Below are 15,759 nucleotides of genomic sequence, written 5' to 3'. Positions count from 1 at the left end.
CCTCCGGTAGCTCATGCAGAGCATGTCTGATCTGCACAAAGGCAGGAGTAAAACTGAAGGAGCTTTTTTATAACATTAGTACTTAACCATACGCACTTGAGCAGCTCCACTTTCTTCTGAAGTGTCATAATTAGAAAAATCATCCAAGATCTCTTTGACTAGCTCTTTTACCAAAGGCTTGGGAAAAGCCAGCGGAATCACCTCGTTGGAGATACCCCGGGTCCCTCCTTGCGTGCCATCGACAGGTGACTAATGAACAGAAGAGTGAGTGCGTGTGTGCAGCGAGAGAGCTGAGAGTGCAGCTCACTTTGCTGGTTGTAGTAATTCCACTAGACCCATGTTTTAGCCACCTGTTGGTGAATCATCCTCTAAAAAGGTAGAACACGTGGGTGCCACTGTGGGTTATGTTTTGATTGATGATGCAGCTTCTGACGGCGAAATACTCTTCAGGTTCTCCTGAGCTGGACTCTGCTTGGACAGACCTGAAATTCACTGACATAAATGAAAATTGTTGTTTTGTTTTTATTCACAAGAGTGAAAGCCTTTATGTCAGTGCTCTAAACCTTTTCTGGAAAATGCTTGAGGGCCCCTCCTTATGCCTGCACTGTGTATAAATCGGGTTTTGCAGCATGCCAGTGACACATCCTTGTCTATAATGCTCCCTGCATCTCATTTGCTAAGCATTGCTGTCTGCCCTTGCTTTTAGGTTGGCAAGTTGCTCTTTTCACCAGCCTTGCAGAACCGTGAAAATACACTTGCCTGCCCTCAGCACAGTGCCTCTGTGACAAAAGAGAGAATCTTGCCCATCAAAAATGACCCTAGGAAATGGGAAAGCAGATTGTGAAGCTGCCTTTATAACCAGCCTGTTGACAGTGCTCAGTGCTGTTGGTTTCTCCTTTTTTTCCGTATTAGAACCCAAAAAACTAGGGCTTTCATTAATATAAAAGCATTGTGTTGATCCTGTGTAATGAGCTGATGTTGCGCTACATGAGGTTGATTGGGAGGAAAGGCCTCCATTCTCTAAGGGGAAGAGCAGCTCCTATTGCCCACAAAAAGTTATCTCAGCGGCTTTAAAGCAATGTACAGAACTTTGCCTCAAGCGTGTGATCCTAAGTAATCTCTTAAGGGAGACAAGAAAAAAGGCAGAAAGCAAACAAAAAAAACCCAGCAGAAATACCTGTTCTTTAAATGTCTGTATCTTGTGGAAATTTGCTCTGTATCAAGCTGTCAACTCCAGCATCAGTTGTGTTCTTTGGTGATGTGTTTGGAAGTGTTTAGTAGGACACTTTAAAGAGTTCACACTGGGCTTTTCAGGAATTCTGCTTTACCCCAAAGCAGATATATTAGTTTGAGTATTATGCCATTTCCTGTGCAGTACCTGTTGTGGGATCCTTTTTCCCCCAAACTCTTACGAGTCTTGTGTGCTCAGTGATGCTCACGCTCCATCATCTTTTGCAGAATTACAGAAGACTCTGCAGTGACAACATTTGAAGCGTTAAAGGCTCGTGTCCGTGAGTTAGAAAGGCAGCTTTCCCGTGGGGACCGCTATAAATGTCTCATTTGCATGGTGAGTAGCACTCCACTTGTGGTAATGAATCAGAAATGTCTTGATATCTTCGCTGAGGAGGGGATAAGCTTTTCTCCTTTTTTCAGGCAGAATATGGGGGAGCTCATCACCAATTAGCCTTCCAAATGAAGGTGGTCTTAGCAACCAAAATTTCCGTATGCATTACGTTGTTCCTATGGTATTGGCAGCTGTCTGTCTATATCAGGGAAAAAAAGTTCCAACTTTTTTTATAGGAAGACTTTGAGCCTTCCTATAGAACACTCCCAGATATCAGGCATCCTCTTACTGCATGTCCACATTTACATGCATAGGAGAGAGCAGAGTCTGTGATCAGAGACCCACTTTCTCTGATTTGGGAACAGGAATGTTGCCTGAGCATTCAAAAGTTGTTGATGCCCTGCTTGCTCTGTGCTGATGCTGTGGCTCTCCTAAAGAAGGGCAGCAGCTCCCTCTGATGGTCCAAGCCTGCAGGGCTCTGCATCTCCTGTTGGGTTTCTGTTCTGCTCAGATCAGGAGAACATTCTGCTTGGTGGAGAGCTCCCTCTGCAACTTCATCTGGATGCACAGGGTTCTCTCTCCCAGCCAGCTCACAGCTTGTAGATGTGGGAGTGCAGCCCTTGCCATTCATCCCACAGGAAGAACAACAACTTACTGTCGCTGCTAATTTCCAGAGGTTTCTTAGGAATGACAGAAGATACTCACGTGTCTGCTGAAAGAGAAACAGTATTCTTGGGATGTAGTTAAGCTGTTCCTGCAGAGCTGTGAATTGTGATAAGGGTTGATCTTGCCCTGTCACTGGTTTTTGTATGATCTGGTGACCTTTCTGATGAGAATAATGGCAGGTGGCCACAGCAACTTCAGATGCTTTTGCAATAACTGTGCTGAGCCAGGTCACCACTTGAGTGGATTATGGGCTTCCAACAGGAGTTCTGGGAAGCCAAGAAAAGGGACTGCAGGAGACTTTCAGCCTCTTCTGTACAAACATTACAAAAATGCAACTTACATATTACACAAAATACCAGGCAGTGTTACCCACAAAGAGAGGCATTGTGATGGGGTTGGGAGTGAAGAATCAGTAGATCCCTGCTGTGGAAATAACCTGTTTGCTTCTTCTCCTCAGGACTCCTACACAATGCCCCTGACTTCCATTCAGTGCTGGCATGTGCACTGTGAAGAATGCTGGCTGCGGACTCTGGTGAGGCTCTTGACTACTTTCTTGTTCACTTACAGCCTTTCCCCTCTCTTCTTTGATACTTTTAGATCACCACAGGGAAAGGTGCTTTTTGCTTTATTTTAGATAATGTGAGTGCTGTGCCTGCAGACTGCCCAAACCTTGCTGTGTAACACCCCACTCTAGCTTTGACTTGAGTGAGTTTCCTTTGAGTCGTTGTGACCAAAGTGCTGTCCTGCCCCTTGCTTGTTGCTCCACTACTTGTGGGCACAGCCGTGGCTCGTTGAAGAGCTCTGTGCCAGGGACTACCTTGCCTTACGGTAATTTCCTGTGGGGCATCCATGCAGAGAGGTAAAGCTGTGAGAATGGAGGCCAAATCCACTGAGATTTCATGGAATGGGTAGCTTCTGAGAAATGTAATATTCCCCCGAAGCAAAGGAAATCATCTTCAGGAGAAGAGGATATGGAAGGGAGCTTTTATGAATATGGATCTGTATTTTTTTAGATTATTTGAAATAGCACTGTGTAGTTTTCAAGCATATACCATCCATGTTTAGAAGTTTGGGGACTACCTTGAACATAGAATAGGTGACCCAGTAGAGCAGCAATTTATACATTTATTAAAGGACATCAGGTTAAAATTTGTTATTTAATGAAGTGTTTTCTTTTCCTGTGTTTAAACTGTGGGTTTTATAATCAGTCTTTAATGTCCCCTCTGCAGCTGATTTTCAAACTTTCATTTTGCTTAAGTTGGGGAGTGGAAAATAGTTGTGCTTTCTAGTTCTCCTGTTAGCAAGATGATACAGTGTTGGGTTGCAAAAAATGTAAGGGAGTACCACTCCTAAAAACTTGTTCCTGTAAGGCATTACTCTACTTTATAGAACACGTTGTGTGCTTGGAGTTACGATTAAGCTGATCATGCTCTTTAAATCCTGCCTTTTAAAAGTCTTGTCCAAGAAAAGTTACCAGGATGGTGAAGTGCCTGTGGGCTTGAGTACTAATAGCAACTCAATAACTTGGCTATCCCTCGGGCTGTATTTTATAGCTCTTCAGCTACACCCCGTCACTATTTAGTTTATACAAGCTTTTGTAAACATTTTAGCAGCATGTTATAAAAGACACATATGTGGGCACATAGCTGTGAGGTGTTTGGATGAATGTGTACTCTGCCACCTTTGCTAAGTGAAGAGTAATCTTGTCCTTCAGCAGTGCTGCAAGCACAGGATAAAACACTAACATACTTTTCATTTTCTTTCTCTGAAGTCTTTGTCTTCTCCCCTTCCCGCCAGCCTCAAGTCACCTTCTAAATCTGTGACACCAATTTCAGGCTGCTCTTAGACTCAGCAGCAACTTAGTTCAACTTCAGTCAGGCCCCTTTGTGTCATGTTCAGCAGTTATGGCTGCTCATGAGTATGGGGAAACTCACTCCAGGTGCTCAGGGATTAGCATTTTCCTTGCAGACTGGGAGCCATCTCCCCCTAGAATTCCGTGAGAAAGGTGGGGATGAAGCTGGCTGTGTGTGATCTGCACATGGCTCTTCTGCTGACCAGGCAGGCAGGATGGGAATAGTCCAGCAAGACATCATGTTAAGACTTGGCACTTGCATAGGGGAAGCAATTAATAAGTGACTACTCATGTGTTCCCCAGTCCTAGTCTCTCCCTGCAGCCCCCAATTTATTAAACCAGGCCTTTTCACAAGGCATGCTTGCACTCCCTCTCCCATCTCAAAAAAAAATCTCCCAGCCTGTGTTCGCATGTTTCTAATGTAACCATTAAAATGTAGCCTGAAGACAGCAATAAAAACCCTGGAACGCCTTGGTGCTTTTGTGTCTTGATCAAAGTCAATGTGTGTAATCTCGTTAAGACTGCCCTCCTTCCCCCCCTCCTTTTTTATGAATTTAATGGCATACAGCAGCTGGGCTCAGTGTTTAATGCTTACCAACCTGCATTGTTCTAATTAAGGTATCTCCTTTTATTTCGGGCACAAAAGAGACTCTTGTTTTTTTTAACAAGCGAGGAGCTGTGGGATAGTGTGTGTAATAATCGCTGCTGTTACCTTTCCCTGGGTATAAAGCTGGCTCCCCAGTGGGGCTGGGAGGAGGGAGCCTGCGCGTGCAGCACACATGGAAAGACTTGGCTGGGGGAGAGGGGCAGCATTTTTCTTCTGTTGTGCAATAAACAATTTGTTGGAGTTAATAGGAGTTGGGGCGGGCAGGTTGTGTTGGGCTTCCGGCCCCTTTTGAACATTCTGGAGATCTGCCATCCCTGCTGGTGAAAAGTCCCCTTTCTCTTCTGTCCCTGTGGTTCATGTGTCCAGCCAAGATCTAATATGAAATTAGTGTGAGTGTGTCTGAGAGAGCGAGGATCATGTACTGAACAAGGCCCTGGAACTGAGGGTTCAGAGTGCCTGGGGGCACTTCTAAACCCCTGCAGGGCATTGAACACGGGGTGAAATTTGATGCTCACATCTGTCTGTGGACCTAAGGTTTAAACATTTTCTAGGATACAATACTACAATGATCTGAGCATCTCTAGTATCCTCTTGACTTTAGTGGTGTCAAACCACAGCCATGAGCTTGTTGCTCCCTACTTGCTGGTTGTCTGGGACACTCAACACAGTGACATTTTTCATTCACCTACCCTGCATGCTGAGAACTGAGTTGATATCTTAAAGTTATGCAAAAACTGGGACATGGGCCTGGAGTAACTTATCTGTGATCCCTTTTGGAAAGCCCTGGAAACACGTGCAGGTTCTTCAAAGATAGGAAAGGAAATGATGTTGCAGGAGCAAGGCTTAGCCTGGGCAGCAGAAGGCGGGTTCATTTCCCTGAACAGACACTGTCCTTGTGGCAGGTGTCTGTCCTCAGCTGATTGTTGGACTGCAGCCCCGAGTCACTGGGGATGAATCTCCCTGTGGTACAATCTGCCCCTTCTCCATCCTTCCCAATTAACTGAGAGTTAACACTAGTACAGCTACTAGTGTGTGGGATTTGTATTTTCCTTCTCTTGGGAAGGGTGCTCTAACAGTAGAGATGGGCCATCTGCTTTGCTGTGGAGGTTTGTGAGAACAGGTTTGATGTGTGTCTGTCTGCAGTAATTCAAGTTGAGGTGATATTTGCCAGGGGAGTGGGTTGGTGAGTTCTTCATGTCCCTCTGAGCTGTAATTCTGTGATCTCCCAAACCCTGGTATCTTTCTTTACAAAGTAAATGTAGTTAGAAGCTAAGTCAGGCTGTTGTTTGCCAGTGATGGAGCTGTTTTGTGGGTGCAGGGGCTGAAAGAGGACGGGTTTATTTGAGCAGATGCAGTTTACTGAGTTTCCCCCATCACCTCTACAGCCAGAGCCAGCATTTCCCATGGGTGTTTGCTGACTCTAGGCTTGTGCTTGCTTGCCTTGGGCTTATTTGAAAATGACAACTGCAAGAGCAGGAAAAAAACCACTTCTAAAAAGCCTTCTTCATCACAGAATGCTTCCAGGGGATCCATCAATAGATATGTGTGCTCTGCAGTTGACACACTTATACCTTTGCTGGTTTACCGTGTTCTTAGCTTTGCCACTTCAATACCCATGTGGGCTGGAGTAGTTTTGTACAGAACAGCATAGATACAGAGCAATCTTTCTGGGTGATTCCTGGGTGCTTCCAGCAGCACAGGGACCTCCTGAGTCAGCAGCTGCACGGAGGATGCTGCATGATGATCGTTCACGATGCTCCTGCGTGCAGTGAGGTTATTTGGTCATTTATTCACATTTTTTCAGCTCTGGCCTGTGGGGGTGAGCTCCACCCTTTGAGGAGGCTCTGTGAAAAAAGTTGTTCTCCTGGTGGTTTAACCCCAATACTTGACAGCTGGAGGGTACCCCACAACGGCAGTGGGGAGCAGCTGCTTCTCTGGGAATTAGCATTTGCAGAGAAGAAGCTGCCACTTCATGTGAAGGCATGGGTGGGAGAGAGGGCTGTCACCTTGGTTGAGGATTGGATCTTGGCATTCCATTCCTCTCCTGGCAGAAGCTGGCTCTTGGTTTGGGTCCCTCTTGCATCTCTCTGTTTTGATTTTACTTCCTCTACTTGCTCTGTGTGTGTGTGTGTCTTTATTCTCTGTGCCTGGTAGCATATTGTGCTTGGAAATTGCCCATTTTTAGACCCACAGGACAGCAGGAAGTGCCTAAAATCCTTCCTTTTGAGTTTCCCTGCTTTAGCCAATTTATAGCAGACGTCACACCATTTTTTTTTAAGAGGCAACTTTAAGACAAACTCCTCCAATCCTTCCTGGCACCATGTAAGCCCTAACGACTTTTCAACATCTCAACTCTCGTTAATGTATTTTTCAAACTACTACCCCAAGTGATTAGCCTGTATTGTGGATCAATCACTTGCCAAATTTTAATTAAGAAAGGAGGAGAAAAAATAAACTCCATCCTGGTTCCAGCCCCGTTTCTTTGCTTTGTAACAGCCCTGGAGCAAACTTCTTGCAGCAGAGTTTTATAAACCCCTCAAAACTGGGGTTTATAATGGAAAAGCTGAGGTGGCCTTTACTCTAGCACACACAGCTATAACACATCAAGGCTTTTCCATGTAGCTATGATGAAAGGAGCAGAAGGACCTGGAAAAAAAGAAAGAAAGAAATGGCCGACAGGTGGGACTTATTATTCCACAGCATTTTTATTTCAAGGGAAAAGTTTAGTAACCCCAGCTGGCAGGTGAGCAGTGGGGGAGCAAACGCTTTTTCATTGTGCCTGTGCCAGCATGTGTGTGTGTACAAGCTTATGTGCCTCTCCACAAGAGAGGAGAGCCTAAACTCTGGTGCTGATAAACGTTGTACACCTACTCCTAAAGTCAGATGTAAGGAGCAAGGTTCTGAGCAATTTCAATCTGAAAAGAAAAAAATCAGGACTTAGTTCTGAATTTAACACACATGCTTTATGTGTGCAGAGGAGGACGGTTTTATTTCATAAAAAGAAAGAAAAATGCATCCCCAAGGGTCCAAAGTAATTATTTTTGCCTGAACTGTTAATACCAAGCATAAGTACTAGAGAGACCCTGAGCCCAGCGTGCCATGTGCAGTCTGTGCAGCGTTCAGGCCTGGCTGCTGAAGGTCTCCAGCATGCTGTTGTTCCCTCCAATGTACCCAGGCTTCAGAGCTCCAGCATGAGCTCCACTTCCCATGTGCAGGTGAAGCAACATCCACCACTGCCCTAAATCAGACTGTGATCATGTAGCTTTTGCAGAAAATAGGTCAAGCTCCGTGTGTTTGGGTTCTGCTTTGTGGCGTGGTTGAAGAAACTTGAGGTGCCTGTGTGCAGCTCAGCCTTAGGTGGGAGAGTGGATCAAGCCATCAACATGTGGTACAGAAAATAGATCTCAGGGTCAGAGATCCCAGGATATTCCAAAATAAATCCACCCAACTTCCCTTTCCCTGTGGTGTAAAGGAACTACATACCTGACCCTGCTTTGCCATGGAAGAGAGCAGCAAAGCTGCAGTCGGTTTAATCAGGCTTGTTCTGCCATCCCTGTGGGCTGATGGTGGAGGGCTGCTGCAGACCTGGTCAGAGTGGCTGTCCAGGAACCCAAACTTCCGAATTTTCCTGCAGTGAGCTGTCTAGTCTGTGTTAGGGAGGTTGCCCTTGCTAGGGGTCACACACACCTGCCCTCAACTGTCTCAGTCCAGCTTCACATCCCAGAATGGAGCACAAGGTGCAGGAGAGTGAGGTGGCAGCAGCTGAGGTTGGCTTTTAGCAGAAGCGAACTCAAGGAGGTTCAGTGCTCCTCCCCACCTACCTGTAGGCAAATGTCTCTGACTTCCTTGGAGCTGAAAAGCAGCTAAGTGCTGTTGAGCATTGCACAGGGGCATTGAGGAGCAGGGGCCATGGTCTGAGGTGGCAGCAAGCACTGTCCATCCTTTGTCCCAGACTGAAGGCAGGCTGAGGCATTCGATGGGTCAGAGCACTGGTCCTGCAGAAGGTACGTTGTATCCTGGTGCATTGTCTAGAGAGGCAGGAGCTCCAGGTGCTTGGTTGGATGCTTTGCTGCCTTTTGTGGGTAAGCTGTGCCTGTCTTGGGAAAGAGAGCATGGACACAGATGTGGCCAGCAGTTCCATCTGGAATGGTTAACATCCCCATGCACACTTACTTCTGCTTGTCAGGGCACACAGGAAAGCTCAAACAGGCAGCTGCCAACTGCTGTCCCTTGGACAACATGCTGTGAATTAATTCCTCAACACCTCCCTGCCACTCCTTTGGGACCCTCTGGGTACAAAGATGGTGCCAAGAGGGCAACCAGGTGCAACAGGTACCTTGATGAAGGACCAGGGAACTGCATGGAACTGAGCAGGGACTCAGTTGAAACAGGCTATTTTGTGACATTTGCATCCAGATTAGTGAGCCCCTCCATGGGGGTGCTGCTGTATATCCTGGCCCACAGTGTCAGAAAGGGCAGATGTTTACATTTTTCTCTCCTTCGTATTGTTGGCACTGCAGCAAGTTTTTACTAGGACATGCAGGGTTAGAGCTTGCCCTTTCTGTGCAGGCACAGTGGGTTGGTCCCTGCCCCAGAAGGCTGAAAATCTAAACAGACACAGTAGTTGTCCCAGATAACTAAAAGGATGTGCCCACAGGAATCAGCATCAGAGTTAGGTGCAACATCCAGACCACCAATGGTCTGTCCCACTGCCAGTCTGTCACTCACCCTGAGAGTGATGCCTAAGGTGTTTTGAGTGTCCATCATGTGTTTCATTCAACTCTAGCTCAACAAGACTTTGTGTGTGGCTGGTTCAAATCTCAGGTGCAAAGGCCCATGGTCCCCTCGTGTGTCAGGGCAGCTGTTGAGCTGTTGAGCAGCAAGGGCTGTCAAATGGCAGCCTGATTGTTCAAAAGTCCAAAGCTCAGGGAATAGCAAGTGTGTGAAGTCCATGTCTGCCAGGAATAACATGCACTGGGAGCAGGGAGGGGGCTGGTTCCAAACTAGTCTGCAGTAGTACTCAGTACTGCAGAGCAAACATGACTTGCACCTCTTTGGAGGTGTACCCTTGTGAATTACTCGCACTCATATAAATTTTCTGTACCTGGGACTCTCTCCTCTAGATTCTCCTTAGCCTAAAGAACTTCCAGTGGAAAAGGCCCCTGTCCTGCCTTCGCAGGTGGTGTCACAGAGCAGAGAGGGCCTGTTCTAAGGGTGCTTGCCTTTTGTAAGCAGCAATGCCACCTCCTCTGCTAGGGATGTACCCAAGTGCAGGCAGCAGTACTGAAGCAGTGCCCTGCCCTGCTGCCGCACTCACTGCTGCAGGCACTGCAAGAAGCCCTGCTCAGGGAGGGCATCCCTATTTCCTGTGCTGCTTGTGCTGTAGATGGGAGGCTGCCTCACAGCAGAGCCATCTTTCTGTCGTTTTTCCCATCAGTTGTCTGTCACATCTGCCAATCTAATGATGACTGGCTTAGGTTGACCCCGATTCTGAGGCTTGTTAACACCTCTTGGCTGTCAGGCTCTGTAATAGATGGCACATCAGCCCTTGTTTTATTTCATGTAGTGTTCATGTCGGCCACCCATTACTCCACCCCAGCTCACATCACAGTTTGCTGGTTTCAGCTCACCTTGGCAGAAGAGACTCATCTCTGCAGCATCTGTGTGAGCTGCGGGGACAGGACCAGGGTTTCCTTCATGCCGGCAGCTCGTGGGCTTTTGCAGGATGGCCAAGGCACTGCCCCATCTTGCTGCCCTGAAAGGGATGGTCCAAGCCCACCATGAACGAGCTCAGGCATGAGAACCTGCTGAAAACTTAACTTGTTCCAGCTGGGTTGATTTTCTGCCTGTTCAGGCACCTGAATTGGCTCATTGAGGGCTGCAGGTGAGCGAGAGAAACAGAAAGGAGCAGATCTCCTTGGCAGCCAGTGGTGCCAAGTCTGGTGACACACATTGGCTCTGGCTTTCAGCCCCCCAGAGCTCCTGCTTGCCCAGCAGCCTCATGCTGGGGACTGGAACAGGACAAGGGGCTTGCAGGGCAGGCAAGAAAGGTGCTGGTTGGGGCTTCCCTTTCTCACAGCCTGTGCCCACTGCTGGGAGGGGACAGCCCTCACTGGAGGGGAAGGGGGGTGACATTGCTGCTCCCGTGAGGTTGCAGGCCCAGGGCAGGGCCGTGTGGGTTGTCCTTCGTGCTCTCACACTTTGTGTCTTGTCTGCTGCTTGCAGGGTGCCAAGAAGCTCTGTCCCCAGTGCAACACCATCACGTCTCCCGGAGACCTTCGGCGCATCTACTTATGAAGGACCCGGCGGTGGGTCGGGACCCAGCGATCGGCTCAGCTCATCACACCCAGGGGGAGAAGAACGAGCGCAACAAAAAAAAAAGACGTTTTAAAATTTAAAGAGAAAAAAAAAAAAAAAACAAACCAGAGACTCCAGACATGGACTCGAGGATACAGGAGCAGTGGGGAGCCTCGGCTGCCAGGTCCCGCAAGTTGAGACCTCCTTCAGCATCTGCAGCGGGCAAAAACCAAACCCTTTGTTGTGAAGCCCCCTTTTTTAAAACCAGTGTTCCCCATCACCCGTTCCCTGGAGCTGGCTTTGCATTGTGGATGGCTCGTGAGCCGTCCTTTGGACTGTGTTGTTGACCACTCTGCCCCCAGGAGACTGGGGAAGGGACCCTTGACAGAAAGATGTTAAATAACCTGTAACTTGTGTTCTTTGTTCAGTTTTGTTTTTGTTTTGTTTTTATTTGTTTTGGTTTGGTTTTTGGTTTGGTTCTGTTTTGGTTTTTTGTGGTGTTCTAGTGATAACAAAAAGGTTTAAAGAAAAAAAAAACACACCCAGACAGAAATGAAGCACATGTAATATAGATTATATATGTTTACAATGTTGTGTATAAATGGGATAGACTCAAACATTACATACTAATAAGTTTCCCTTTCTTTTCTTTGGGTTGTATTTTTTTTAAAGAAGAAAAAAAAAATGAGCAGAGAACATTAAACCCATATTTTTCTTGGTTCAGCAAAGTTTTGGCATTAAAGTCATTAGTTTAAAAAAAGTATATATATACATATATATAATATAAATGGTTTAATGTTCTGTGGTGTATATTTCCTCATTCAGATATGAAGTTAACAGCTTTTAGTAATGGCTGTAGCATTGCCCATAACTTACAGAACTTATGGGGAGTAGAGGAGGTGGATTTTTGTCATTAGTTGTAGCTAATGGGGCTATTTATAATAGAATCGTTATCCCCGGAAAGACACAGCTTTTAACTCCTCACCGGGGGGCCAGGCAGGATGGAGGAATCTGGCTCAGCCCCTTTGCCTTTTCCAGCTGGGGAAGGGGCAAACGGTGTGGAGCTGGAAGGAGGGAGTCAGCTGGAGCCCTGCCTTCTCCTCGGGCTGGGAGTGCCTGCTCGAGGGGTCCGGCTGATCCCCTCTGCCTCCTCCAAGGCTGCGGCACCTTCCCCTCCCCTGCCCGGCTTTGCTTTCCTCTCCTCCAGGCAGCATTTGCTGGCTGAGGATGCCTGGGCTGCTCAGGACGGTGGGGAGGTGGGGATGGCGGGGGACAGGGTGGTCGTGCTGGTGGCTTTGCCCAGAGAGCTGGGCCAGTTCCCTCACGGGTGAGGCTGCAGCGGGCCCGGTGCTGCCCAGCAGAGCTGTGCAAACCCTGCAGAGCCAGCCCTGCCCTGCACCCACATCCCGCAGCTGCCACCCTCCTACAGCTTGCATTTTGCCCCAGAGGTTTTGGCACTAGGGCAGAGAGCTAAGCCAGCCCTGTCTCATCCACACCACCACCCCCAGAGTGTCCAGCAGAGACATTTCCAGCTGAATCCAGAGGTCCCCCACAGCCCCAGCTTCTTCCACGCAGTCTCTCATGCTTGTCCCTGTCTCCCATATCCTCAGCCTTAACCAAAGCTGCCATCTGGCCTGGTTTTTTGTTTTTGTTTCTTTTATTGTCAGGACCCAAGAAAGAGATAACGATCCATTTCCCAAGACCTCGTGTGCTGAATTCTCCCAGCTCTCACACTGTGCATCCCTGCCCTAGCTCCCCACAGCCAGAAGACAGGGAGATGGGGAAGCTCATCTCCCCTGCTCCTGCAGGGTCTTTCCAAGCAGATCCCACCTGGCAGCAAAATGTGGCTGGGGCGTTTTAAGACAGTCTGGGAACAGTGGTGGATGAGGGGTTTGGAACTGGGACGCTGGGGTATTTCCAGAGAGGGAAAGGCTGGGGAGGCAGGATATGGAGGGCAGGATGTGTTCCCTGCCCTGAGCTTGGTGCTGTTTTGCAGAGAACAGCTGCTGGCCTTGGCATCTCCTGAGTGATTTCAGAAGGATCCCACTGCATCCAAACAAAAAACCCCAAACCAAATTGAAGGAGCTGTTATTTGATAAGCATCTCATCAAAAGGTGACAATTCCTAATTGGGATTTTCCCGGGTCTCCAAGCTCATAGCAGTGTGTGGCCTCTGAGACCAGAGAGCTGCAGCCTCCTCTGCTCAGGGACATGTACCTGCAGAGCTCCCAGGGACCAGAGGAAGCCAAGGGACCCTGGAGGGTCCTGACCCCATGAGGAGACTGCAGGCAGGGCCTGCCCAGGGGGCTGTCACTGCTGGGTGACCCTGCACCCAGCAGCACTCGGGCAGGGGAAGGACAGGCACACACAGCTCGGACTGGGTTTGTGAAGGGAGAAAAACCTGGGGGGGACATGGCTGAGCTGGGAGTGTGCTGGTGCCGACGTCTCAGATTTGGACAGGGTGCAGCAGGTGGGTTTGAGAGACAGACAGGAAGGCAGGACAGGGCAGGACACCCCAAACCAGCCCTTCCTTGGAAATAGGCCCTGGGAGGGAGCCAGGATTTCTGGCAGGTGTTGTGGACCAGCCGTGTGCTCTATGTACGTATGTGTAAAACCATATGTAACTAGTCATTGTTTTTTGTTTTGGGGGTTATTTTTTGTTTATTTTTTTTTGTTTAAATTGTAAAGCCATCCCCTGTTTTCAAGGGGGGGAGCTGCTGGGGGAAGGCTGGGGAGAGTGGCACCCCGGTTTGTAACAGGCATCCGCCACTTCCCCTCTTCTGTAATGAGTTTAAATGATTTAAAAAAAAAAAAAAAAAAAACAAAACCTGAAATATCAGAGTTACCTATCTTTGCCCAAAGAATCCCAGTTGCACAAAGCGATATTCTGGTGTGTCGATGATTGTGTGTCAGTGTATATTATACAAAGAGGTACTTGTCACTCCCGTTTGTAAACTACATTTGACATTAATTAAACAAGTATAAATCTTCTCAGGCGCTTTCTGCCTCTCTGTGTTTCCCTTTGCAGGGAGAGGCAGCGGAGGAGACACCCCCACCTCATGCCACAGCCCCTGGATGTGGGTGATGTCCCAAAGGGGAGTCCTGGTCCTGTTGGTGATGCAGGGACAGATGCAGGGGGATGCTGGGACACTCGCCAGACCCCACCACGGATGGGTTGCCCCAACTGGTCCCCCCTCGTAGAGCCAGGAGGGCAGGGCGAAGGGCACCCCTCGGGGGACACGCCCATAATGAAGTCTCCTCAGCTGCATTAGCTGGGGGCAGGAGGCACCCAGCCCCAACAGATCCATACATCCTGCATTAGGGGCCCCCAGTGCAGTGTAGGGTTACCCCTGGCACAGGGACGGGCCGGGGGGGCAGAGGTCGGGTTCCCCCCAGCACGCTGCTGGCGCCGACGCTTTTGGTTTACAAACATTTTGCAGATGGGTGGATGGGGTGTTTCCAACCCCCTCCCCATGGCTGCCACCCCAGGACGGTGGGAGGAGGCAGTGGGGATTTCAGGGACCTCTTTCCATCTGCTGGGGCAAGGGTAGGGAAAGGCGGGGGGTGGAATTTAGCTGCTTTTTTGGCTGGTGAGGAGCAGCAGAGCATCTCAGCCACTCTCCAATCTGCTTTCAGCCCAAAGGAAGCCTGAGGCCAGGGTGAGGGGCTCTCCACCCACCCCGCAGCAGGCTGCTAATATTTTATTTAAAATATCTTTAGGAAGCGGAGGCCCGTGATGTATCGGATATATTGAGAAAATGCTAATGTGTAATAGCGTGTGTCAGGGGCCTCGTTCATCACCCCGCGCCGCCTTCTGGGGGATCCATATCTAATTAACAGTAATGAATGAGGGAGCCCACCTAATGACAGCCCGCCAGTTTGTTATGGAAATGAGGCAATCCCATTAGGCAAAACACTTAATTAAACAAACTGCTCGGAGTGTAGGCCAGTGCAGGATGGGCACAGGCCCTTTGGGGAACAAGAGGGGCCCTAGTACCCAGCCCCCCACATGCCAGGTCAGGGGCACAGAGGCTGCTGCAGCCCCTTAGAGCTGGGTCCCCATGGCCAACTCCAGCAGCAGCGGGTTGGGAAAGCTGAGGGGGACCCACTGGGGGGGGTCCCAGCTGGGGAGGGGGCAGCAGGGCAGTTCACATCCCCCTCTCATCTTTCCAGGACGTCAATGGGCACAGAGGCCAAACACAGATTTCCAATCAAACGTGTGTACTTGGCTCCTGCTCTATTGACACTGAAGCAAGAAGGGCTCAAGGTTAATTCCTTATCAATACCCTATTGTCAGCTCATTCATCACTTGGCAGGGGCTGCCCAAGCTCTCCCTGCCCCAGCCCCCAAGGGTTTGGGAGGGTGACTGAAGGAGGCTGTGCACACCTCTGCCCACCCAGCCTGTGTCTGGCTGGTGGTGCTGGGGTGGGCTTGCAGCCATGTGAGGAGGCAGAAATGAGGGGATGAGGAGTCAAGTTCAAAGGGAAGTTGATGTCAGGCAGGCAGAGCAAGCACCTGGACGGTGAGCCCCTGCCTCCCTTGCCTGAGAGCAGGAGCTGTGTATAGGGTGAGCTGGAGAAGGGGGCTTGGCAGAGGGGCTGCTCAGGTAGTAGCTGTGGCCCCCATTTGTGCTGTCCTGTTTCCTAACTGTCCCCTAAGTCCCCAGCCCTGTGTGCTGGGGAGTCTTGCCAGCCTTTTCAGAAGAGCAGGACTAAGCTCATCTTCCCAAGGCTTGGGGACTACGGGGGACCCAAGGGAGTGCCACAGTCACAAT

General features: G+C 49.1%; 1 protein-coding gene across 7 annotated transcripts in view; it reads left to right on the top strand.

Annotated features, from left to right (window-relative positions):
* The window catches only part of RNF220 (ring finger protein 220), a 214,246-nt gene extending 200,271 nt beyond the window's left edge, over positions 1-13,975 (top strand). For all 7 annotated transcript variants that reach the window (XM_017824756.1, XM_017824752.1, XM_017824753.1 and 4 more), the window contains 3 exons: positions 1,459-1,567; positions 2,688-2,762; positions 10,915-13,975. In XM_017824756.1, the coding sequence (XP_017680245.1) occupies positions 1,459-1,567; positions 2,688-2,762; positions 10,915-10,986 (256 nt within the window). In that variant the 3' untranslated portion in view covers positions 10,987-13,975. The remainder of the gene's footprint in view (positions 1-1,458; positions 1,568-2,687; positions 2,763-10,914) is intronic.
* The last annotated feature ends 1,784 nt before the right edge of the window (positions 13,976-15,759 follow it).

Source organism: Lepidothrix coronata, unplaced genomic scaffold (assembly GCF_001604755.1).
Source record: "Lepidothrix coronata isolate B3197 unplaced genomic scaffold, Lepidothrix_coronata-1.0 Scaffold112, whole genome shotgun sequence".
Classification (NCBI taxonomy): domain Eukaryota; kingdom Metazoa; phylum Chordata; class Aves; order Passeriformes; family Pipridae; genus Lepidothrix; species Lepidothrix coronata.
Note: the sequence above shows the minus strand (reverse complement) of the source record. Positions and strands in the feature narration are given on the sequence as shown.